The sequence below is a fragment of the Ranitomeya variabilis genome, chromosome 3, assembly GCF_051348905.1.
Source record: "Ranitomeya variabilis isolate aRanVar5 chromosome 3, aRanVar5.hap1, whole genome shotgun sequence".
NCBI classification, from domain to species: Eukaryota; Metazoa; Chordata; class Amphibia; order Anura; family Dendrobatidae; genus Ranitomeya; species Ranitomeya variabilis.
In genome coordinates this window covers 103,222,591-103,249,290 of record NC_135234.1, presented here as the reverse complement: position 1 = coordinate 103,249,290, position 26,700 = coordinate 103,222,591, and the positions used below count along the sequence as shown (strand labels likewise).

General features: G+C 43.5%; 2 protein-coding genes across 3 annotated transcripts in view; one reads left to right on the top strand and one right to left on the bottom strand.

Moving 5' to 3' along the window:
• LOC143817983 (uncharacterized) overlaps window positions 1-1,068 on the top strand; it is a 64,988-nt gene extending 63,920 nt beyond the window's left edge. Inside the window, exon 8 of the mRNA XM_077299442.1 lies at window positions 895-1,068. Within this exon, the coding sequence (XP_077155557.1) occupies window positions 895-1,042 (148 nt within the window). The 3' untranslated portion in view covers window positions 1,043-1,068. The remainder of the gene's footprint in view (window positions 1-894) is intronic.
• Window positions 1,069-3,743: 2,675 nt separating this feature from the next.
• YWHAE (tyrosine 3-monooxygenase/tryptophan 5-monooxygenase activation protein epsilon) overlaps window positions 3,744-26,700 on the bottom strand; it is a 41,477-nt gene continuing 18,520 nt past the window's right edge. Inside the window, exons 2-7 of one of the 2 annotated variants that reach the window (XM_077294449.1) lie at window positions 12,369-12,568; window positions 11,382-11,488; window positions 10,976-11,182; window positions 10,037-10,173; window positions 9,677-9,719; window positions 3,744-4,733 (exon numbers count right to left, since the gene is read on the bottom strand). In XM_077294449.1, coding sequence (XP_077150564.1) covers window positions 9,712-9,719; window positions 10,037-10,173; window positions 10,976-11,182; window positions 11,382-11,488; window positions 12,369-12,568 — 659 coding nt within the window. In that variant the 3' untranslated portion in view covers window positions 3,744-4,733; window positions 9,677-9,711. The remainder of the gene's footprint in view (window positions 4,734-9,676; window positions 9,720-10,036; window positions 10,174-10,975; window positions 11,183-11,381; window positions 11,489-12,368; window positions 12,569-26,700) is intronic. The other variant, XM_077294448.1, reaches the window with a different exon arrangement.

Below are 26,700 nucleotides of genomic sequence, written 5' to 3'. Positions count from 1 at the left end.
TCTGCAGTGAGATCAGCCAATACATATCACACCAGTAACATGCATGTTTACATGCAACACTGGTAATTCCCCTACATGTACAATAATCTCTGGAGGCAGAGTACTCTTCCAGGCAGCATCATCCCCAGAGCCTGGAAGAGGTCATTTAACCAGCGTTCTGTAACCCGTATACCCATATTAATAGTTAGATAGAACATTTGACCTGACAGACCCTTTAACGGGTCTGGTCAAAAGCACATCAAGTCCCAGCCCCATTAATTGACTTTCTAGAGCAAGGGGACAATGATAAACTAAATCTATTTCTTGCAATATGACTTTACTGATCCATAGAACAACTTTACCATAAAAAAGGCAAGACACTACAAACTGGATCAATGGTGTCCCCCCAAAGCTCAGCAGTCTTTTTTTCACATGCAATGGTCTTAAATTCCCTGTCCCATATTTCTCAAAAGCTGAGTTTTTTTTTTTTTTTTTTAAAAGCACCACCTCCAACATTGTTTATTTTCTGCTGGAGTGATGCTTCTAATCCAAGTTCCCTGATCCTGCTCTTATACTTTCACCACTTCTGTTGGTCCAGTTTGTGACCTGCCGGATTGGTCCCAAGTGTCATGGAGCGAGCCGGAGGTCACAACTCAATACAAGTCTATGAATGCCTCATTCTGGCTTCCATAGACTTTCATTCAGAACGTGTGATGCAACTTCTGACTTCCGGTAATTCAGAACTCTGAAGGGTGTATAAGACCAGGGACAGGGACTTTACACTAGAAGCACCACTCCAGCTCTGAAAAAAACCAAAAACCCCAAAACACTTTAGTGGTGCTTTAGAGCAGAATGTGTCATCAGAAAAGGAATAAGATTATGTTTAATGAATAATGTATTATTTTTCTTGAACAGCACAGAAGATATGAGTGAAATAAACGCTGAAAAACAGTGGGTGGAAAATGCAGATTTCGCTACACTCAGTTGGAAATTTGAAGGATGTAACATTAACAAATCGTTAAAAAGACTGTTTAGTGTCCTGTATCCAGATTTGGGAATCTAATATAATGAAAATGACAAGTTTTTGCCTTTAAATTTCAATAGACTTATTAAAATCTTCCTTAGATGAACAAGTGCCAATGATGAGCCGTAGAAGAAGACACTATCACAGTCATGACTACTGTTTAGCAGTTGTCCAAAGTCAACCCAAAGACTTAGGAGGCGTTGTCCAGGTTTGGCCGTAAAGTCTGCAGCCAGGATATGCCCACTCCTGGCCACATTCCAACTAGAAGGGCACAGCCTTGTTCAATACAAGAAAATTGAGCGAGGCCACATGTCTAGTTGGCCAAGTCTCACTGCCAGCATTGGAGAATCCTGGCAGCGTGCCAAGAGAGGATTCACAAGTGACTGCAAACTACTACTAAAATCGAGACAACGCCTGTAAATAAATTAAAGTTATGCTCTACAAAGTGCTAAATACTAGCATTCTCAGGTCTGTAAAGTTTGATCCCCTTTCTGCAGCCATTGTGGATATATTAAATAGTCAATTCTGTTTAAGTTTTATTATGTATACCCCTCCTCACTTGTAAAGCGCCATGGAATAAATGGCGCTATAACAATAAATAATAATAATAAGTTCATAATGACAGCAGCCATCTAGTCATTCAGTAACTGCCCATCTTGTCATATAGGTGGGGTTGGGGTCTGAGAGAAGCAAGTAACTCTTGATTTCACAAGTCGTTCACTTTACCTAACCTGGCACCTGTGATCAGAGCACCAACAAGCCCAGTGATTGGCTGCAGTGCTGTTGGCATAACCTTACCATTGCAGCCTATACAACCACCAACTTCCAGAGCAGCAGAGGTGATGCAGAACTGAACCAAGGGAGGTAATTACTAATGATGAGCGAGCGTGCTTAGATCATTAATGATGAGCGAGCGTGCTTAGATCAGGTGTTCTGCTTTGTTGGCACAAGCATGCACGCTAAAACCTGATCTAAGTACGCTCGATCACTAGTAATTAAGTTTTGATTTTTGTTAAATTATGGCCATGACAAAATAGTGGGAGTTAAAGGGAACCTGTCACCCCGTTTTTTCCGTATGAGATAAAAATACTGTTGTTAAATAGGGCCTGAGCTGAGCATTACAATAATGTATTTTGTGGACCCCGATTCCCCACCTATGCTGCCGAAATACGTTACCAAAGTAGTCGTTTTCGCCTGTCAATCAGGCTGGTCTGGTCAAAAGGGCGTGGTGTCTTCCCCCAGATCTTGCTTAGTTTTCCGTTGGTGGCGTAGTGGTGTGCGCATGCACAAGGTCCCAAATCCACGTCACAGGGGAGTGAAAAGATCGCGATGTGCTGTATTTCATTGGTGATCGGTGGGGGCGGCCATCTTCCTTTGGCCGCGCGTGCGCAGAAGCGGCGCTCTGCTGGCCGCGGCTTCAGGAGAATGGCCGCGGGAAGCCGCGCGTGCACAGATGGTGATCGCGGCGGCCATTTCGCGTTCGCATATCGGCTTCAGGAAAATGGCCGCCGCGATCTCCATCTGCGCACGCGCGGCATCCCGCTGCCATTTTCCTGAAGCCGCGGCCAGCAGAGCGCCGCTTCTGCGCACACGCGGCCAAAGGAAGATGACCGCCCCCACCGATCACCAGGGGAATACAGCACATCGCGATCTTTTCACTCCCCTGTGACGTGGATTTGGGACCTTGGGCATGCGCACACCACTACGCCACCAACGGAAAACTAGGCAAGATCTGGGGGAAGACACCACGCCCTTTTGACCAGACCAGCCTGATTGACAGGCGAAAACGACTACTTTGGTAACGTATTTCGGCAGCATAGGTGGGGAATCGGGGTCCACAAAATACACTATTGCAATGCTCAGCTCAGGCCCTATTTAACAGTATTTTTATCTCATACGGAAAAAACGGGGTGACAGGTGCCCTTTAAACAGGTAAATCCATTTAATGTTGACAACTAAGATTTTAATAATCACCCGTCCTATTAAGCTTGGCACAATAACTTCAGAGCTTTGTCATTTGCACACAATGTACGGACAGCTGCAGTGTAACCTAAATGAACCGGTATCTGTGCGGTGTTCAATGACCCATTAAGGTGTATGGACCAAATCATGTGGTGTTCCAGCAAAATAAAAAGGTAAAATGATCGCTTTATATTATATGGATGCCTTTATTTTAATGAAGCCAATTACACTTGGGCAACATTTTCTCTTGCAAAAGAAAAAAAACAAACAAAAAAAATAAAACAAAAACACACCATTGAGACTAAAAGCTAAACCATTATTATACTGACCAATAGTACCCCAATGCGACAAACTCAAAACTTCAATAAAATTACAGGTTTTGGCAAATCCTCATGATACTTTAAATACCCATATAGCAAGCGGAGTATGTACCTCCAGTTCATGTCTAGCTAATGACACAGCCACACACAAGACTAGTCTTCTGAAGAGTATGGTGGACATAGACCCAGCTCCCGCAACAGTGGAGGATGGACCGTTATAACACTGCAATCTTGTGCAAAAGTGCTAGTGACATCAATGCACCGCGTCAGCCTCACGGACGTCACCGTATCATAGGGAGCAACGGCTTCAGACAAAATGGCTGCCTCCATTTATTCCGGTGACCGGGCCAATCTAATGGCAACTTTTGTATCCTACTAATGGAGAGAAAGCTGGTCCTTAAAGGCTACTTTGACTACCAATAGAATATCCTTACACAGACAAGAAGAGGTCAGGTGAGTAGTATTTGGCATTTTTAATTTAGGTTTTGTTTATTTAAGTTTAATGTTAATTCCATGCTGTGTTTCAGTAAGAACAATGACAGATTCTGTATCTGTGGCTCCAGTCAGATATCCAGTAGTACAAATTAGCTTCAAGTTACACATACTGAACGAAAGATAGGTTGAGCAAGAGAAAAAAAAAAAAGGGCGGAGGAGGGAAAGAGGGAGTGGGGTGGAAGGTAGAAAAACGAAATTTTATTTTTATTTATTTTTTTTTTAACACGCATGCAGGCTATTCAACACCGGCTCCAATGCTAACCTGCTCCGAAGAGGGAAAAAGTAAAAAGGAGGCAAGAATGAATAAACACGGATTGTGACGCGATACCAGCACCAGAGTTTTTCGGCAACATTTTTGCACAGTTTGAAAACACTTTTACAGCAAAACCACTACAAGGACATTCTGAAGAGATCTGCGACGTCAAGCGCTAGCCACATATTAAACAATTCAATTAAGTTCAGTTTCAAAACATTTAAAAATTAAAAGAAAAGGGAAAATAAAGAAAAAGAAAAAAAAAAAAAAGAAAAAAGCCACCACACAAATTCTACAGTGCGATTGACTCTGGTCTGCCCTAAGGAGTAACGTCTTCATTCTACGGGATTCTAAGAGGTTATAGTGCTGGATGGCACGGAGACAAGCTAATGCTGAAAAAGCCTCTATGCAGTCCTGTTAGTGTCTTAAAGAACCTAGGATGGCTGGCAGCAGCAAAATCCACAGTCATTCACTCTTGCCTTTAAGAATTCTTAAACTGTGTAAAAATGATACACCCAATTGGGCAGGAACCTAAATCCTGAGAACCAGTGTAAAAGTCAAATTTTGATGGTCCTCAGAGTGAGACGGGATTTTTGGAGGGAAGGGGCAGTTGGTTAGAGAGGGTCTCTTCTTGGCTTTTAAAGGTCTCACGGATTTTCATCTTCCACATCCTGCAGTGCTTCTTTATTCTGTTCATCACCTGCAAGAGATTTAAAAAATAAAATCATTGCTTGGCCGGGAAACAGGAGGATTTTCTGACTTATGCCTGGGATGTACAGACGGTTGGTTTCTCACGAGAATCGCTTATTTTTTTTTTTTTTTTTTAAAGTGTCACCTGACAAATGGACATTTTTCTTGTTCAAGTGATCGCCAGCCTAATTACATGGCAATGTCATGAAGGCACCTTCACAATAATGTTGTAGGGTAAGTGGACCTTAAAGGACCTTTCTTCCATCATGTAAATAGGGGTGTATACATACACCAGGGGCGTTCCCAGTACACAAGACAAATGTGAAATCATCACTATTTCTATGGAATAAACTGCGATAGTTCTTCCACTCATGCCACCCATGTATCATATAGCCTGGTACCTTCTTCTGAGCTCTTACAGAACTTTGTGGTCATAAATCGGTTGAGAACAAGCTCGCTCGCTAAGGATTCTCTGTGTACTCACTCTGCAGCCAGCAATATAACAGAGGTGCAAACTCACTCTCTCTATAAAAATTATATATATATATATATATATATATAAAAATGGAACAGCACAATGCTCACCAATGGTGGGTGCCTGGCCCCCCCAGACAGAATGGTCCACTCATCTATCCAAGATGTATACAAAAGTAGTAAAAAGAAGGCAGCACTCCAAGACTTTCCAGTAGAAAAACTGTGCAGTTTTAATCGACCCACATCACTGCGCGACGTTTCGGCTCCATGAGGCTTGAAAAAGGCTCATGGAGCCGAAACGTCGCACAGTGATGTGGGTCGATTAAAACTTCACATTTTTTCTACTGGAAAGTCTTGGAGTGCTGCCTTCTTTTTACTACTTTTGTGTATGTGTATATATATATATATATATATATATATATATATATATATATATATATATATATATATATATATATATATATATATATATATATATATTTATTTTAACAAAACCGAATTGCAAGGATGTTTAGCCAAAGGCCTGGGCATAAAAATATATACAGGCCCCAATGTTGTCATTTATAACTGCACACTCCCATAAAGGATGAGGTTTTGGCCTCATCTTATAAAATGATGTTCCATCACCGAGCCCCTGAAATGTACCACTGAATGGGGGCACACCCAGGCGAACCAGCCCCACAGTTCCTCTGAGCATCATTCTCACAATTCCCAACAATGTGCGATGGCGTGTCCTAGCAATACGCCATCACTAGGAGATGGGATTATCCCTATTAATAAGCAGTAGTGAGGAGCGAGCGTGCAGATAAGGTGATAGCAGACCATGCCCGAGTCCCTGCGGTTGCATGTCTCGTGGCTGTTAGGCAATCCTTGCAGGTGTTGCGGATGTCGAACAGATGTGAGACATGCAGGCGCGGGGACCTGGAACAGATTATTTGAGCATGCCGAAGTCACCCAGCACCTGAGCATGGTCATACAAAGCACGCTTGCCATCAACATTCATGAGCCCCCACCGATTGTGTATAGGTAGAAAAGAGCCAGTGAAGAATAGGGTCAATGGTGGTGAGGATAACTAGAACTTATGAATATCAAGGAATACATAAGGAAGGGGAGCAGGAGCTCAATACGAGCACAAGAAAAAACTGCAGGGGAAAAATAAAGTCACGAGTTCAGCAAAAGGCCTAATAAGTGACAGCACCAGATTCCAGGTTTCCCTCAGATTAGAAAGAAATCCTGCAGAGATCATTTTAAACCACACCTTGTAAAAGGCACATCTCAGGATTTTCAGGCAGACAAGAATTAATATCTATCTCCCCCCGATGCAGATTTTAATTCTAAGAAATCTTTATCTAGGTCCAGACTATACTATACTTTGAGAAAAAAAAATAGCCATCGATTGCAAATATCGATCATCTTGGTGCACAACATGCAGTTATTTCTCCAGGTTTAGTAGACAAATTCCAACTTAAAAAGGTTAGTGAATAAAAAAGGGAAAGCGTGAAGGACTAGTAGGAGCTTTATACAAATGTAAGTGTTACTGTTAATGTTAGTAATTACGTTTGAAAAGAATAAAAAGCCAATCCACCACACAAGTAACGTACCCAGTGACTGGTTACACAATACTATGAGCCAGTCCGATATCTGTAAGGTAACCACACATCTACGTGTCCAATAATGGCAGAAGCCACCAGCCAGCCATGCACACCACCCCTGCATCAGCCCATCATCCTGATCTCTAGCATCGTCCATCTCACATGAGAATAATGGAAGTTACGGCACCAAGAGGCCTCGTACAGGACGGACAGCAGTCGGCTACAATGGCTCAGATGACCACCGGCAGCTCTTCTCATGGCGCTACGCTCACATCTCCTAGGCTAATGCGTCGACCCGACGTACATTGTGCAAATTTGGCACAACGTGGGCAGCAGATGCAGTTTTTCAATGCATCCGCTGCCCCATTCTATGTCCCGGGGAGGAGGGGGCGCAGTACGGACCGCACATGCGGTCAGAAATGGTGGACGCAACTTACGAGAAAACGTTACATTGAACGTTTTTTCTCGCCGACGGTCCGCCAAAACACGACACATCCAGTGCATGACGGACGCGACGTATGGCCATACGTCACGATCCGTCGGCAATACAAGTCTATGGGCAAAAAAACGCATCCTGAGGGCACATTTGCAGGATCAGTTTTTTCCCCAAAACGACGCATTGCGACAGATTCCAAACGACGCAAGTGTGAAAGTAGCCTTAGCAAAAAAACCTGGTGACAATTTTTCTTTTTTTTCAAACAAAGGTATTCTAATTGGCAATGTTTCCCTTCATCTTGCCATTTTCACACTAGATACTGGGGCTATTTAAAGGGGTCATCCCATACTAGGGCACTACCTTTTTGATCTGAATGTTTGTCCCGCGTTAAAGAAAAAAAAAAAAAGAAAAAGCTTATACTCGCCCTCCCAGCAGTGTCAGCACTCGCGTTCCTGGGGCTCACATGCCGTTATGATACGTGAGCCCGGTGCCCAATCACCCTGGCGTCTGTCCTCACCTTCGGATAGACAAGTAATCCAGAGACAGCGAGTGCCAGCCACGGCTCCGATGTCCTCTTGATTATACACACATACGTCTGAAGGCAGGACAGCGATGCCAGGGCTGAGTGCAGGACTCCTATATGACCACATGTGCTCACAACGCTGGAACAGCGCCAAGACGGGAGGCGAGGAAGTGTTCATATTGTCACTAGGGAAAGCATTCAGATCCCAGAGGGGTTTTCCTAGTGGTGGGCAACCCCTTCAAACCTTTCAGAAGGTTTTCAGCAACGCCCCTTATTAGCAGAGGCAGGAACACCTGTACACGCAGCTAATTACTAACTGTGAATGGTGGATCCTGTGTAATGTCACAGCTGGCCCTGCTCCATCCTCCCTTCACAATAACCTTGCACACGCTCATTAGACACTTCACTACAAAGCAAAGGATCGGAGCCAGTTCATATTGGCCAATATTCATGCGTTAAAAAAAAAAAAAAAAAAGCCTTAGCCAGTGTGGAGAAAAATTGCAAGTTTTTCTTTCCAGATTGATGGAAAAGGAAAAAAAAAAAAAAAAAATATGAATAAAGCCTGAAATTGAAAACATTTAAAAAGGAAAATGTAAGCGAGCTTTTGTTATGTAACCTTATAGCAGCAGAGCTGAGACTGTCTCTATTGATGCAACACTAAGAATCAACGTTTTCAATGCTGCAGATCTAGCAGTTCTCCGAATGCTGAGCTCTGTATAAGCCCGCCCACACCACTGATTGGCTGCTTTCTTTCTATATACAGTTCACACAGAAAGCTGCCAGGTTGGACCAGAAGGCACTGGGTCACTTGTCCTGTAGTGATAATGCCCTGCTGATAAAACACTGCTTGTATTGAAACAAATAGCCCACTAAGGGACACATCACTGGAATCAGGCTTCTCTCAAATTACATAGCAAATACCTACTGACAGATTCCCTTTAAAGGGGGTTGTCGATTACTATAGCAACCCCTTCTCAAATCCCCACACTTGGCCTCAATAAGAAAAAAGGACAGTGATGCCAGCACTGATTGGGCACTGGGCTCACGTGTCACCATGCATCAAAACCAAGGAAGAGCGGCTACATCGAAGGGGTTCTTTTAGTAGTGGACAAATTATTTACATACATATATATTATTTTTCTGAGTTAAATAGGTGATTTTCTATTGATCACTTCACTTTGTACCCAAGATTTAAAAAATTAAGTTGCACTTTTTAAATGCATGCATTTTGGATAAAAAAAAATTTGGCAAATGGGTGTCAATCAAAATTTTGCACAAGAGGCAACAGGTAAAACTGTACACTCTTTAATGAGACCAATTGCCATAAGTAGTTTCAAAGAAAAAGTGCTCCTGAATGTGCCCGGTCCATTAACTATCGAACAGCCTGCTCACTCTCCCCCACTGCCGTGAAGTTCATAGATGGGGTACTACAATACATATTAGATGGTCAGCTGGTTCTGCCAAAATGTTTGTGTCCGACATTCATCTCATGGGCATTCAGTGACGATTGACAGCAGAGAACATCATTCCTGCTCTAGTTAAAACCCAGCTTCTACCTTTATGGCACATTTCTGCTGCGTCTGCTCGGACATATGGATGGAGCAGCTCTCACAGCTTTAGTGTCCCCAAAGTTGTGGCAATGTTGGCCAAGTGGGATCCACATCAGACAAGTGCACGCTCCCGTCCTCCAACGCTGATCGAGAGATCGCCCAATCAAAGCAACGTTGGGACATCAGATTTCATAGCATGTACAACAAACAGCATTAATGCAGCATTAGAGGAGACCATGCCAAAATATTAGTACAATCAACATCTGCTACTGCGGGGGCCACACAAGTTGTAAAACCACAATGAGCAATCAGATGCAAGGGTTATGATGAACCAGAAACACAAGCCTGCTATGTCAGGCAATCATGACAGCAACTTACAAAGAATATTTAGGAAAGGGACACTTTGGTTTCCTTTAGGAATCTACATAAAAAAGGGAAGAACAGGATCATGAAGTGACACAGTGATGTTAAAAGCAAGAGGGGTAGGAATCAGCCAAAGTTATTAATGTAGTGGACACTGCTTTAAATGAAAAAAATAAATCTGCAATTTTATATAACTCAAGTACATGAGGCCATAGCCTTGAGAAAGTATCAGCCATAGAGTGGCAACCATTGCAAGGAGGTCAAGGATACAAGGACTGTCCGCTGCCTACAGCTACTTGCAGAAATAGTCCACTTGGGTGGGCATCTAATAGGTTAGACTTGTAGTAGTAAAGGGTCCTGAAAGCTTCTACTTACCATCACCTTGCATATCTGAAGTCCATAGTGTCAGATTATCACGTAACAATTGCATGATAAGCGTGGAGTCCTTGTAACTTTCTTCGCTCAGTGTATCCAGTTCTGCAATCGCATCATCGAATGCTGCTTTTGCCAACCTGAAATAAGCAGACATTGGTCAGCCAGGAGGTTGCCATTAGGCTACATTATAATAGCCATTTCATCAATCTTACAAGGGTCAGAAACCGTTCTTTCTACTTGACAGAATGGACAAACTGAGTTCTTGGAAAGTTAGTTCTAGACAATGTTCTTCTGGTATACCACAAGCTTTAAGAGGCCAAGCTAACCTTTAGGGGGAAGCATCAACCAAGGCAGAACAAATCACAGGAGCCCAAAATGTAAAGTAAATCAACCCACTGCAGCCTTCATTAGAAATGTTCATGCATTTCCCTGCTGCAGGATATAGGCACGTCCTTTATCTAGAAGAGTGCCTTTCCATAAATTACAAACCCATCAGAGTTCATGTAGCCAACAGGATTCTCTTATCTCCCACTCCATTCTCTGTATGTGACAAACGAGGGAGTTTTTCCACAACATGGAGGGGTAGAGAATGTACCCAATACAAGGCAGAAAAGAAGCATCATGAGAAATGCACATGGAGAAAATAAGCGCAGGATAGAAGCTGAGCCAATATAGGAGCCAATAACTGCAGCAGCCGACTTTACATTCAGCCTGTATTACAGAGAGGGACACTCCCACAAGGAAAATTTCTATGAGGCTGTAAACTGCCTAGAATATAAGAGTCCTAAAGTGAATGACGAAAGAGTGCATAGCGAAGTTTTATTAACTAAATTAGTAAAATTACCAACATGTATTTTTTTAATTTTAAATGTCAAAGTCCATAGCCATTAACTCATTAAAATGTCCACCTTTGAAGCAAAGAATTTCCCTATAACGTACCTGCATGCACGATCAGGGGAATTAAGAATTTCATAATAGAACACAGAGAAATTGAGAGCGAGACCTAAACGAATGGGATGTGTTGGAGGAAGTTCTGTCATTGCGATATCGCTTGCAGCTTTGTAGGCTACCAGGCTGTTCTCTGCAGCCTCCTTTCGGTCATTGCCTATGGCAAACTCTGCCAGATATCGGTGGTAGTCTCCTTTCCTAAAAATTAAAATATAAATAAATAAAATATACAAAAAATAAAAAAAACAGTAAAAATGAACATTAGGTTATTGCTTTATATGTAAAGTCCATCCCTAGATGAGTTATTGCACTAAACGGTTTACGCCCTTCCCCATCAAGGGTAGATCTTAGCAATTCTCTCTATGGGCAGGAGCGGTGGGCTGAATACGTTACTTACATTTTATAATAGAAAACCTTAGACTCCCCACTGCTTGCAGCTGGAATGAGGTGCTTGTCCAGTACATCCAGAATGTCATTACAGATAGATTTCAGCTCAGTCTCAACCTACAATACAAAGTCATCACATAACGCGTCAGTTGTCATGAAATAAAGGGACACTTCTGCCACATCCAGTCACATAACAGGTGATTAATGAAAACCCTGGAGCGTTACTGCTGAATGCCGGATTCTGTATAGACACATGTGTCATTCATTTCCTGTAAGACTATTCCCTTTTCAGCACCCCATTCCTTCCATGCTTAGTCATTCATGATGGCACACCCCCTTCCAAAAACAGTAGCATATACCAGAACCTAGAGCAAGGACCGCTGCCAGATCGGAATGTCCCCAGGAGAGCAGCGCCTCAATGATACAAGGTCCAAACATACATACTCCTTGTAAGTAATCTAGGGACGGCAAGCAGGATAAAGTAATAAAGACTAAAGCCAGATTAAGATTCTCAGTGGGATGCCTCTGGAGTACAGAGCATATCAAGTGATGGCTAGGTAGGAAGGGGGTCTTACAGAAGTCATATATAGGGGTGTATTTACAGTAGAAGAAAAGATTCACAGGACCCAGAGACTCTTCTGGACCAGGGCAGAGCATCGGATTAGGCCCAGCGTGCTGTAATCATTGATATGTGACACATGACGCCTAGCTGGGTCTATCAATCAGCAAAGGCATCGGGGGTCCCGCAGGAAGGGGCTTCACAGGGCTCTGGTGCGGCAGCCATGGACTAACACCACAGCATCTGCACCAGGGTCCTGATATCTTTTAGTTTATACATAATCTACAAAATGTCTGCATCTGTCACACTCTGAAAACCTTCATGTACGTGAAGGCGATTCTGCAATAAGCACAGATTTCTGCAAGTCCCATTCATGTAAAGTGTAGACTTGTTACCGACGTTCCTGCCAGTCTGGCTATAAAGTCTGAGACGCCTTACCGTTGTCCGATAATCCTTGATCATTTTCAGTTTATCTTCTCCGCCTTTGTTCTCTTCCTTCTGTTCGATGCTGCTGATTATCCTCCAGGACGCTCTTCTAGCTCCAATCACATTCTTATACGCCACAGACAGCAAGTTCCTTTCTTCTACCGTCAATTCCACGTCCATTCCGGCCACTTTCTTCATTGACTCAACCATTTCTAGAAGGGCAGGAACAACATTTCATTAAGAATCAGCAGCGTAATATTCGGTCTTACAGCGTGGGGGATCAGACGACCTGCACACAAACTACATTTTCTTACTAAAATAATCTTCGGCCGAGTTCACATGCCCAGTAATCACTAGTACGAAACGGATTGAATAAAGAAGAAAACTGGATCATTTGCAAATTTATTCATTTATGATGACTTGAGAAACTTTATTGATGGCCTTTTTTTAGGCTAGGCCATCAATATCTGATTGGTGGGGGTGCGACCCAGTCACTCTCGATCAGCGGCAGCTGACCATTCTTGAATACTGTCAAAAGACCACAGCTCCATCTATTATAGTGGCCGGGTGGCACAGATCCAATCGCCTATTCATGTGTATATGGGGTGGGTCTATAGTACCGATCCATGGCAGCTACAGTTCTGATGCAGTAGCAAAGTTATTTTTTAGTCTACATAAAAAGAAAAAACCTGATTAGTGCCTTATGTTAAAGCATAAACTGATCTTTACTGAACATGTGAACTGGGCCTGGAAAGGACTGTCGGCGTCTGCGCACTTCATAGATGGGTATCATTGTGTGCCATGAACCGGCCTTCAGTTTAGCATCTCCCATTCAGAAACCGCTTATCTACACTTGTAGCACAAATGATGAATGGCGGCTTTACAATACTTGCCAGAGTAAACACTGAATCATTCACACGCAGAACCAGCAATCTGGAAGAGATGACTGGCTCGCATCATAGGCATCAAGCACTCGGCTTCGGTGGTCAGCTTTCCAACATACTGATCCCTACAGCCAGCTTGACGCGAAATGCAGCAGTACGCAGATAACTGGTAGAAGGACACGGGCACTAACATGCAGCATTACGCAGATAATTGGTAGAAGGACACGGGCACTAACATGCAGCAGTACGCAGATAACTGGTAGAAGGACACGGGCACTAACATGCAGCATTACGCAGATAATTGGTAGAAGTACACGGGCACTAACATGCAGCAGTACGCAGATAATTGGTAGAAGGACACGGGCACTAACATGCAGCAGTACGCAGATAACTGGTAGAAGGACATGGGCACTAACATGCAGCAGTACGCAGATAACTGGTAGAAGTACACGGGCACCAACATGCAGCACTACGCAGATAACTGGTAGAAGTACACGGGCACTAACATGCAGCACTACGCAGATAACTGGTAGAAGTACACGGGCACTAACATGCAGCACTACGCAGATAACTGGTAGAAGTACATCGGCACTAACATGCAGCACTACGCAGATAACTGGTAGAAGTACATCGGCACTAACATGCAGCACTACGCAGATAACTGGTAGAAGTACACGGGCACTAACATGCAGCACTACGCAGATAACTGGTAGAAGTACATGGGCACCAACATGCAGCACTACGCAGATAACTGGTAGAAGTACATCGGCACTAACATGCAGCACTACGCAGATAACTGGTAGAAGTACACGGGCACTAACATGCAGCACTACGCAGATAACTGGTAGAAGTACATCGGCACTAACATGCAGCACTACGCAGATAACTGGTAGAAGTACATGGGCACCAACATGCAGCAGTACGCAGATAACTGGTAGAAGTACATGGGCACTAACATGCAGCACTACGCAGATAATTGGTAGAAGTACATGGGCACTAGCATGCAGCAGTACGCAGATAATTGGTAGAAGTACATGGGCACTAACATGCAGCACTACGCAGATAACTGGTAGAAGTACACGGGCACTAACATGCAGCACTACGCAGATAACTGGTAGAAGTACACGGGCACTAACATGCAGCACTACGCAGATAACTGGTAGAAGTACATGGGCACCAACATGCAGCAGTACGCAGATAACTGGTAGAAGTACATGGGCACTAACATGCAGCACTACGCAGATAATTGGTAGAAGTACATGGGCACTAGCATGCAGCAGTACGCAGATAATTGGTAGAAGTACATGGGCACTAGCATGCAGCAGTACGCAGATAATTGGTAGAAGTACATGGGCACTAGCATGCAGCTGAAAATTGCACCAAATTACAGTAACACTTGGTCAGTGCACACACTTGTGTGACCTTGTATAACTTTACACACTAATTATTTCACCGGGAAAAACACACTTTAGAGCCCAGCACCTGGACCAACGAATAATAAAATGGTGTAAACTTCAGTAAAACTAGTGTGTAGTGCAATTCTGGGTTCAGACACCAACTTTTCACACGAAAGCCAATCGGCAATTGTTTAAAGGGAATGTGTCGCCATGTTTTTTGCTACTGCATCCGAGAGCAGCATAATGTAGGAAGAAAGACCCCAATTCCAACAATCACTTAGTTTCCAGGGTGCAGCAGTTGAAGAAGTTTTAGATGTAGCCCACACCACAGCTTTCGATATACATTGTCTATTGACAGCAATGTGCTAGACAGTGGCGGGGGCGTGGTCAGACAACTGCTCACAAGAGCATCAGTCCTGCCAGTAATAATGTTCTGGTGATAAAACCTTCATTAAGTGACATTGTTTAAATTTGTCTCAGCCCCATCTCCTACAGTCTTCAGATTACATAGCAAAAAACTGACATTCCCTTTCACAGCCTGGCTTATAATTGTCCAACACATATGCCTTAAAAGGGATTTTCCAGCTTCAAAAAGTTTTAATTTTTTTTTTTTTTAATACACGCCCAGCACAGGTCAGAGTCCTCGTCCCCTAGTGTATTATGGTCTGCAGTACTTGCGTCCCGGACAGCACAATATGCTCAGCATCTCAGGGTATGTGCACACGTCCGGATTTCTTGCAGAAATTTCCTGAAGAAAACCGGAAATTTTCTGCAAGAAATCCGCATTTTTATTTTTTTTTGCGTTTTTTTTTCGCGGTTTTTTTTAGCATTCTGCAAGCATAATTAGCTTGCAGAATGCTAAAGTTTTCCAAGCGATCTGTAGCATCGCTTGGAAAACTGACTGACAGGTTGGTCACACTTGTCAAACATACTGTTTGACAAGTGTGACCAACTTTTTACTATAGATGCAGCTTATGCAGCATCTATAGTAAAAGATAGAATGTTTAAAATTAATAAAAAAAAATAAAAAAAAGGGTTATACTCACCCAGACATCTCCTCAGCGGCGTCCGTTCCTCTTCCTATAGCTGCTGTGCGCGCAGGACCTTCCATGACGTCGCGGTCATGTGAGCGGTCACATGACCGCTCACGACCAATCACAAGACAGTGACGTCATCACAGGTCCTTCACCGCACACCAGCTATGAGAACCGAAGCGGCAGCATGCAGCGGTGAGGCGGGAAGACATCGAGGGTGAGTGAGTATAGGACTATTTTTTATTTTAATTCTTTTTTTTTTTTTACCAATTATATGGTGCCCAGTGCGTGGAGGAGAGTCTCCTCTCCTCCACCCTGGGTACCAACTGCACATAATCTGCTTACTTCCCGCATGGTGTGCACAGCCCCGTGCGGGAAGTAAGCAGATCAATGGACTCCTAGGTGTGCGGAATCCCCGCAATTCCGCATGTTTAATGAACATGTTGCTTTTTTTTCCGCGATGCGATTTTTTCGCGGAAAAAAATCGCAACATTTGCACAAAAAATGCGGAATACACTGTAAATAATGGGAGGCATATGTTAGCGTTTTTTTCGCGTTTTTATAGCGAAAAAAACGCGAAAAATCCTGAACGTGTGCACATGGCCTTACTGTTTGCATGCAGAGATAATGACACCACGTCGGTGCCGGACACAGGGGACTGAACAAAGTAGATAAAAAAATAAAAGTGCAGCCAGGGTTTTAATAAAATTGGAAAACCCCTGTATAAAAATGTAACATTTTTAGTAAAATCTGTCCCATCATATCCAAAACCCATCACATCTACACAATATACAGTACTGTGCAAAAGATAAAGATGTAAAAAAAAAAAAAAAAAATGCTACACAGTAAGAATGCTTTCAAAAACAGAAGCGATAATTTTATGAACAAAATGCAAAGTGAATGAAGAAATCTAAACCACAGCAATATTTGGTGTGACCACCTACAGCATTCAACACAGCATCAATCTTTCAACGTACACTTGTACAAAGTCAGGGACATTGTAGGATTATAGTTGAGTGTATGAGCAATCAATTACATCAAGCACGAGATCGTGATCCTCGCTTTCATATGTAGGCTGAAAGTCATTAACAGCTGTGTAGAAGGGTTAAAACTGGGTGAGGAACATCCAAACTTTGCTACGAAGGTGAGGTTGTGGAAGACAGCTTCATTTTACAAGTCCTTCATCATGGCAAGACTGCACAGAAAGTTGTAATACCAAGTCTCTCCAAGGCAAAGATTTCAAAGCAGACAGGGTTTCACAAAGTGCTGTTCAAGCTCTTCTGAAGAACCAAGACATGGACTAATAGTGAGAATGTTAGATGCAGTCAAGGAAGTTTGGATCTGCAGATGGACACCATGTTTATTCTCCTTTACAATCGGAAGATGACCAGCAGTTCAGAACAGGCAGTAACAATGGGCCCCAGCTCTACTCCTCTACAGCTCAGAAGTATGGCAAGTAGTCTTCACAAGAGAAATGATGCCACACAGTCATTATTGACATGATGAGGCCAAACAGTCATGGAAACCATGCCAAGTGACTCAATTATGCACGAAAAATAGGGAACAATAAAAAAATTGGCAGCAGGGGTCAATATGAAATAAGTTACTGTAGCAGAAGGCAATTTGTTCAATAAATGGGAAGAAGTGTCTGCAGGAACATAGCTGAAGTTCCATACAAGTTTGGGACAGTATTTCAGCAAAAGGAGTGGAAGGGGGAGTTTGGTTACTTTCACACTAGCGTCATTTGTAATACGTCGCAATGCGTCGTTTGTGAGAAAAAAATGCATCCCGCAAAGTTGTCTGCAGGATGCATTTTTCCCCATAGACTTACATTAGCGACGCATTGTGACGTATAGCCACATGTCGCAACCGTCGTGCGACTTGCGTCGTGTTTTGGTGGACCGTCGGCACAAAAAAAGTTACATGTAACGTTTTATTGCACGTCGTGTCCGCCATTTTCGACCGCGCATGTGCGGCCGAAACTCCGCCCCCTCCTCCCCGGACATCACAATGGGGCAGCGGAAGCGTCGTAAGACTGCATCCGCTGCCCACATTGGACATTACTTTCACAATGCACGTCGGGCCGACGCATAGGGACGGCCCCATGCCGACGCTATTGTGAAAGAAGCCTTAGAAAGAATGGTCTCCTCAGTGTCCAGAAATACAGGCAGAAAGGTACCATTATACAATACCATCAGGGAGGCATCTGATTAGCGCCAAATTTATTAGCAAAGGAGCAATGAACCATTTTCAGTGTGTTGACCATTACATCCAGAAAGTGATGATTTGGACCCCCCCCCCCCCCCAGAGAATAAAGATTTAATCAAGTCAGTCTGGGATTACAAGGATAAACGTATTCATGCAGACCTACATCTACCGAAGATCTGTGGTTAGTTCTGAAAGAGGTTTGGAATAATCCTCCCTTTCCATACATAGTTTCTTCAAAAACTGGTCTTCAGAACAGCAACAATTCTTCTAGGTACACTTGCAGGGAGGTCACAACAAATATTGATTTTACTTAGATTTATCTTGTTGATTGTTTACTTTGCAGTTTACCAATTTCTAAAGCCATTTTGTTTTTAAGGCATTCTTCCTTTCAGGCATTTTTTCCACACCTGCCTAAAACCTTTGTAGTATTACACACCAGTATTTGTATGCCAAAACCAGAAGTGGAGCTTGCGGAGAAAAACTGCAACCTGTGCAACCCTCCTAGTTTTTGCATGCAAGTACTGATCAAAATGATCAGGTAACTACCCCGATGATATCCGTATAGTCACTAGTGTCACCATAACTGACTGCATCCCGGACAACTTCCATATTTAGGGGATTTAATCTCACACTACATCGCAATCTCTTGGGAAGCCGGCCGGCTGACTGCCAGTGACAGCGCTCTAATATTCCATTAGTGTAGGCAGACGTCTGCGCCAGCCTGAACTCCTGCCAAGCACACGCAGTACATACTGTGATGTCTGCCTCCTGACAGCATTCTGTAAATATACAGGCAGGGCGATAAGAAGGGGCAGCGGGGCGCCATGTGGAAGGCTAGGCGAAAGGGTCATTGTCGTCTCTGCAAGTTAGGGGACTCATTTATCACTAGGGCTCCAATGCTGGACCCCACGAGTCCAAAAATGGAGGCTGGGAAATACCCAGTTAGAACAAATCATTGCATGTGTACTACAGCTCCAATCACTGTCTATAGGACTGGCAGACATTGCCAAGTACAGATCCACTAACAGTGCATTTGAGAGCCCCCTTCTCTGGATTATTGGAGGGTCGCAAGCACAGAAAAACTTGCTTAGGTAGGAATAATCCTTTTCTGCTACTCTTATTGGAGAAAAATATCAAAAAAAGGGAGTACTACGTCCACAAAATAATCAAAAAAGGTATAATTTTAATTAGATACATACAAAAACATCATAAAAAAATAATCATAATGTAAATAGGTAGGAGAGACACAAAACAGCGAGGGATCAGATATGTGGTGGCTCATGTGTCCCGGCTGAGACAAACAGTGGTATTATAAAGTGCTAGTGCTGATAAGGTTAAGGAGGAATGCAGGGGTTAATCATCAATAGAGCTCCTGCACTCACCACTGACAGCTTTAAGTGTACACTGTGCATAGGCAGAAAGCTGCCTGTGGTGGGAACAGGGTTATACATAGCTCATTATGGAGGTCTATATGGCAGCAGATTTACTAGTCCTTTAGTGATAATCTGCTGATAGGACAGATTTTATAAAAACTACAGCAAGCAGCCCAGTAAGTGACATCTGAAATATTACTGCAATCAGTCTTGTCACTAGGTTATGCTAAAAACCTGGTGACAGATTCCCTTTAATCCACTACTGGACATCAATAGCCCAAACCGATTGGTCTGGTCTCCATAAGAAGCCAGGAGAACTATGAATACAGCTCCAAACTATAGGAAAACATTACCAAAAGGATCTAAAGTGAGTGGTATATACGACAAGGACATTTTTCTTGAAACTTGAAGGCATTTGCCACTTATTTGTGCAGAAAGCGGAACCTACAGGAGAAACTGGCCAACCCTTTTAAAGTACAGAGTGGGCCATGTATATGGATACACCTAAATAAAATGGGAATGGTTGGCGATATCAACTTCCTGTTTGTGGCACATTAGTATATGGGAGGGGGAAACTTTTCAAGATGGGTGGTGACCATGACGGCCGTTTTGAAGTCAGCCATTTTGGATCCAACTTTATTTTTTTTCCAATGGGAAGAGGAGCATGTCACACAAACTTATTGAGAATTGCACAAGAAAAACAATGGTGTGCTTGGTTTTAAAGTAACTTTATTTTTTGAGTTATTTACAAGTTTCTCTTTTTTCAGCCATTGACAAGTCGCAGAGGTTAACACGTGAGGAGCAGATAGAAGTTGTGTTGTCTGGTGAACGCAGCACCCGTGTCATTGCAGCAGATTTCAATGCAAGACACCCTACGAGACCACCCATCTCCCATGCTACAGTTAGCAAACTGCTTGCCAAATTTCATTGAACAGGTTCAGTGTTGGATTTGCCAAAATCTGGACACAAAAAAAACTCACTAATGAAGAAACATCAGTGGCTGTCCTAGCTTCATTCAGCAAGATCCCACAGAGTAGCACTTGCCGCATGTCACTGGAGAGTGGCGTCAAACATCCCGTCAGCGGATATTACCTACTCACAAAATCCAGCCGCTGCAGCATCTCAACGAGGATCACCCAGATCGCCGCGCTCAATTTGCAGAATGGGCAAAACAAAAATTGGAACAGGACCCTCAGTTTACACAGAACGTTATGTTCAGTGATGGGGAAAACTATTTTGTGAATGGTGAAGTTAACAAACAAAACCACCACTATTGGTCTGACACTAACCCACAGTGGATAGATCCCCTCTAAGACTTGGCACACAAAATTTGATGGAATGGTGTGGTATATGGGGTACAAAGATAGTGGGGCCATTCTTCATCAATGGAAACCTCAATGCCACTGGACATCTGAAATTGCTACATTATGTGTTGCCCTCTTTATGCACTGAAGATGGCACGGCACGTTCCCTGAGTTTTTCCAGCAAGATGGTGCACCGCCACATTATGGGTGTCAGGTCCGAGCATTCCTACATGAACAGTTTCTTGGAAAGTGGATTGGTCGTCGTGGGCCAGTTGAATGGCCACCAAGGTCTCCCGATCTGACCCCCTTAGACTTTTATCTTTGGGGTCATCTGAAGGCAATTGTCTATGCTGTGAAGATACGAGATGTGCAGCATCTGAAACAACGGATACTGGCAGCCTGTGCTGGCATTTATTCTGCAGTGTTGCTATCAGTGTGTCAAGAGTGGGAGAAGACGGTTGCATTGACAATCCAACACATGTTTTAAACACATGTTATATGTGGTCACAAACTTGTAATTAACTCATGAAAGAATAAAGCTACGTTAAAACCAAGCACACCATTGTTTTTCTTGTGATATTCTCAAGTTTGCTGTGTCACATGACTCTTCCCATTAGAAAAGATAAAGCTGGATCCAAAATGGCCGACTTCAAAATGGCCGCCATAGTCACCGCCCATCTTGAAAAGTTCCCCCCCTCCCATATACTAATGTGCCACAAACAGGAAGTTGATAACCCCACCTATTCCCATTTTATTTAGGTGTATCCATACATGTGGCCCACCCTGTACACTTGTCATGTCAGAATAACCCTGTGTAAGCAGCATTATTTCTGGCCTATACAAAATATCCTATACTTTTCACCGATTTCCCACCTCCCAGACACTGACATGAGGGATTTCTGCCTCTAGTTTAGAAGCAGCAGCCACATGGAGGACATTATGCAGCAGAACTGAAGTCTGTAGCTGTGAATCCGGCACTGTGCGCAACAAGACGCCAGGAAGGTAAATGTGCAGCTGCACCATCCCAGCTTCCCACTCACCTCCTCCCTCCATACACTTTAGTAGGCAGCGGATAAAATACCCTATACTGGCCTCACAATTCAGGGCCGTTCCAGCAATGTCAGTGCCAGGGTTCACATGGAAGCTTACGCTCATCTGCAGTCTCTATGGGGCAGCAGCATCTTATTTTACAAGGAGGACTACCTAAAAGGGTGTCCAGGTAGTGGCCAACCCCAGTAAGCAAGATGGAGTTTATTAGGATTCCTTGTATAGCGCCATGATATTCTATAGTGCTCCCCCTCCTCCACCCAGCATGAAGGAGTGGGCTGTGGTGGGGAAGAGCAGCTCATGTGACAAAAGGACATTTTAGCAAAACAAAACTTAATCACTAACATTTCATGAGGGGCAGAACAAAACGTTATTAAATGCCGGCAACATTATAGCACCAGGCGTTCCCCGAATGCACATTTCTAGCTCCATCATCCATTTTGCAGGGTAAGATACAATGTGAAGTTGTCAGCAGCAAAGATTATGGAGTTATGGGATGAACAGCACAATCCCACTAATGCAGACAATGGGCGAGACCTCTCCTGGAATGCCCTCTGAGAGGACACAATTACTTCTGTGTAGAAGATCACTGACAGCATTGTTGCGGTCTCCACAAAATTAAAGGGAATGTGTCAGAAAATTAACAGTTTAAAATCGTTTTGGTACATTTTAAAAATGTTGGCAACATTTCCCCCCCCCCCCCCCCACACATCACAATCTGCATTAAAAATGCCATTGAGGCTTTTTTTTTTAGACTAACTTCCAGTATCAGAAAAACATGTACATTAGCGCCAATGGACAGACTGAACCTTTAGATCTGCAGCATGCATGTGGGGAGGGGCAGCTGGGACATCCCCTATTACGATTGGTGGAGCCTGAATAAGCGGTGTTACCCGTCACTGGATTCCCACACATGACAAAAGAAACACGTATGTACGTATATATTTGGAATGATGTCAAATGAACCATCATGTGTCTCATAGGAGACAGGTCAGCCTGTTTAAACCAGGGCTGAGGGGTCGGTAAGCCAAACCTCCGACTCCTCACTTTCCCTGACTCCCAACCTGGGATCTCCGCTAAAAGCCCAGATCCTGAGATCAGGAACAGAACAGACATTTATAGGACATGAAAAAAAATTACATCACATCCTGCATTGTACTAGTTATATGTTGGTTACTTTTGCACACTTGAGCTTGTAAAACACCTATAAATTTGTGCAACTCTGATTTCTACAATTACAGCAGATGATTAGAGCTCAGGAGTCCATCTCCTTGAATGGGGTGTTGAGAGTCTCTGGTAAATGCCAAAAATACTAAAGGCCTTGTATCCTTCCTGTATAATTCCTTGGAGACACTACGGCTGCAGCTAAATCCAGATGGGCAGAGGGATTCACCAGGGAAAGTATTGATCCATACAGCTCACAGACCCAACATATTTCCCATACACAGTGTAAAGAGCTCCAGAAGTGCCACACAGGATGGGCCGCAGGACAAGCCACTGTCACCCATACGCTCTGGTCCTGCTCCCACTTGGTTGGGCTGTGGAAGAAGGTGGGTAGATTGATATATATATTTTTTTTTTAAAGACCTCAAAAATCAAACTTCTCCTAAAATATGTATGTTAGGCCATGTGGGAAACATTGGAAATTCATCCCCACTACAACGGGCTATAGCTAAAAAACTGTAACCAGTAAGTCCATAGCTAAACACTGGCTGGTAAGGTCTCTTTCACACTAGCGTCGTATGACGCACGTCGCAATGCGTCGTTTTGGAGAAAAAAACGCATCCTGCAAAATTGCTTGCAGGATGAGTTTTTTATCTCCATAGACTAACATTAGCGACGCGTCGGACCGTCGGCACAAAAAAACGTTGAGTGTAATGTTTTTTGGTGCGTCGTGTCCAGCATTTCCGACCGTGCATGCGCGGCCGTAACTCCGCCCCCTCCTCCCCGCACATCACAATGGGGCAGCGGATGCGTTGAAAAACTCCATCTGCTGCCCCCGTTGTGCGGCGCTTCCACAGTATGCGTCGGTACGTCGCCACATGGCTAGTGTGAAAGTAGCCTAGGAACTGCTCCGTCCGTGAAGAGGTTGTGAGCGGCCTACAGAGAACCTGTCACCGAACATGCAGGCACCATGTTATACAAGAGATTGATAGATAGCTGTGAGAAAAGATTAAATGTAATATGGGTTTAAATCATTTTACCTTCCGCTCTTTCTGGAATTCTTGGCCCCGTAGGCGGTGCCATCAGTGACTGACAGCTTCCATAGTATAAGTGTGCATACGGACATAGCTGTCAATCACTGATAGCACTGCCTACTGGACCAACATTTCCACAGGTTTAAGTGATGAATACAGGTTATACTAAATCTTCTTTTTTTTTTTTTTAACCCCTTCATGACCCAGCCTATTTTGACTTTAATGACCTGGCCATTTTTTGCAATTCTGACCAGTGTCCCTTTATGAGGTAATAACTCAGGAACGCTTCAACGGATCCTAGCGATTCTGAGATTGTTTTTTCGTGACATATTGGGCTTCATGTTAGTGGTAAATTTAGGTCGATAATTTCTGAGTTTATTTGTGAAAAAAACGGAAATTTGGCAAAAATTTCGCAATTTTCACATTTTGAATTTTTATTCTGTTAAACCAGAGAGTTATGTGACACAAAATAGTTAATAAACAACATTTCCCACATGTCTACTTTACATCAGAACAATTTTGGAAACAAAATTTTTTTTTTTTGCTAGGAAGTTATAAGGGTTAAAATTTGACCAGTGATTTCTCATTTTTACAACAAAATTTACAAAACCATTTTTTTTTAGGGACCACCTCACATTTGAAGACAGTTTGAGGGTTCTATATGGCTGAAAATACCCAAAAGTGACACCATTCTAAAAACTGCACCCCTCAAGGTGCTCAAAACCACATTCAAGAAGTTTATTAACCCTTCAGGTGTTTCACAGCAGCAGAAGCAACATGGAAGGAAAAAATGAACATTTAACTTTTTAGTCACAAAAATGATCTTTTAGCAACAATATTTATTTTCCCAAGGGTAAAAGGAGAAACTGGACCACGAACGTTGTTGTGCAATTTGTCCTGAGTACGCTGATACCTCATATGTGGGGGTAAACCACTGTTTGGGCGCACGGCAGGGCTCGGAAGGGAAGGAGCGCCATTTGACTTTTTGAATGAAAAATTGGCTCCAATCTTTAGCGGACACCATGTTGCGTTTGGAGAGCCCCCGTGTGCCTAAACATTGGACCTCCCCCACAAGTGACCCCATTTTGGAAACTAGACCCCCCAAGGAACTTATCTAGATGCATAGTGAGCACTTTAAACCCCCAGGTGCTTCACAAATTGATCCATAAAAATGAAAAAGTACTTTTTTTTTTTCTCACAAAAAAATTTTTAGCCTCAATTTTTTCATTTTCACATGGGCAACAGGATAAAATGGATCGTAAAATTTGTTGGGCAATTTCTCCTGAGTACGCCGATACCTCATATGTGGGGGTAAACCACTGTTTGGGTGCACGGCAAGGCTCGGAAGGGAAGGCGCGCCATTTGACTTTTTGAATGGAAAATTAGCTCCAATCGTTAGCAGACACCATGTCGCGTTTGGAGAGCCCCTGTGTGCCTAAACATTGGAGCTCCCCTACAAGTGACCCCATTTTGGAAACTAGACCCCCCAAGGAACTTATCTAGATGCATAGTGAGCACTTTAAACCCCCAGGTGCTTCACAGAAGTTTATAACGCAGAGCCGTGAAAATAAAAAATAATTTTTCTTTCCTCAAAAATGATTTTTAGCCCGGATTTTTTTGTTTTCCCAAGGGTAACAGGAGAAATTGGACCCCACATGTTGTCCAGTTTGTCCTGAGTACGATGATACCCCATATGTGGGGGTAAACCACTGTTTGGGCGCACGGCAGGGCTCGGAAGGGAAGGCACGCCATTTGGCTTTTTGAATGGAAAATTAGCTCCAATCATTAGCGGACACCATGTCGCGTTTGGAGAGCCCCTGTGTGCCTAAACATTGGAGCTCCCCCACAAGTGACCCCATTTTGGAAACTAGACCTCCCAAGGAACTTATCTAGATGCATAGTGAGCACTTTGAACCCCCAAGTGCTTCACAGAAGTTTATAACGCAGAGCCATGAAAATAAAAAATAATTTTTCCTTTTCTCAAAAATGATTTTTTAGCCCACAATTTTTTATTTTCCCGAGGGTAACAGGAGAAATTGGACCCCAATAATTGTTGCCCAGTTTGTCCTGAGTACACCGATACCCCATATGTGGGGGTAAACCACTGTTTGGGCACAAGTCGGGGCTCGGAAGGGAAGTAGTGACGTTTTGAAATGCAGACTTTGATGGAGTGGTCTGCGGGCATCACATTCCATTTGCAGAGCCCCTGAAGTGCCTAAACAGTAGAAACCCCCCACAAGTGACCCCATTTTGGAAACTAGACCCCCCCAAGGAACTTATCTAGATGTGTGGTGAGCACTTTGAACCCCCAAGTGCTTCACAGAAGTTTATAACGCAGAGCCGTGAAAATAAAAAATAATTTTTCATTCCTCAAATTATGTTTTAGCAAGCAATTTTTTTATTTTCGCAAGGGTGACAGGAGAAATTGGACCCCAATAATTGTTGCCCAGTTTGTCCTGAGTATGCTGGTACCCCATATGTGGGGGTAAACCACTGTTTGGGCGCACGTCAGGGCTCGGAAGGGAGGGAGCACCATTTGACTTTTCGAACGCAAGATTGGCTGGAATCAATGGTGGCGCCACGTTGCGTTTGGAGACCCCTGATGTGCCTAAACAGTGGAAACCCCTCAATTCTAACTCCAACACTAACCCCAACACACCCCAAACCCTAATTCCAACTCTAGATATAACCCTAACCCCAACACACCCCTAACCACAACCCTAACCCAACACACCCCTAACCCTAATCCCAACCCTAACTACAACCCTAAGGCTAGGTTCACATTGCGTTAGGGCAATCCGTTTAGCGCTAGCGGATTGCGCTAACGCAATGTTTTTTTCGGGGCCGTGTTTAGGGGTCGCGTTAACGTCCCCGCTCTCGCAGATCCCCGATCTGCGAG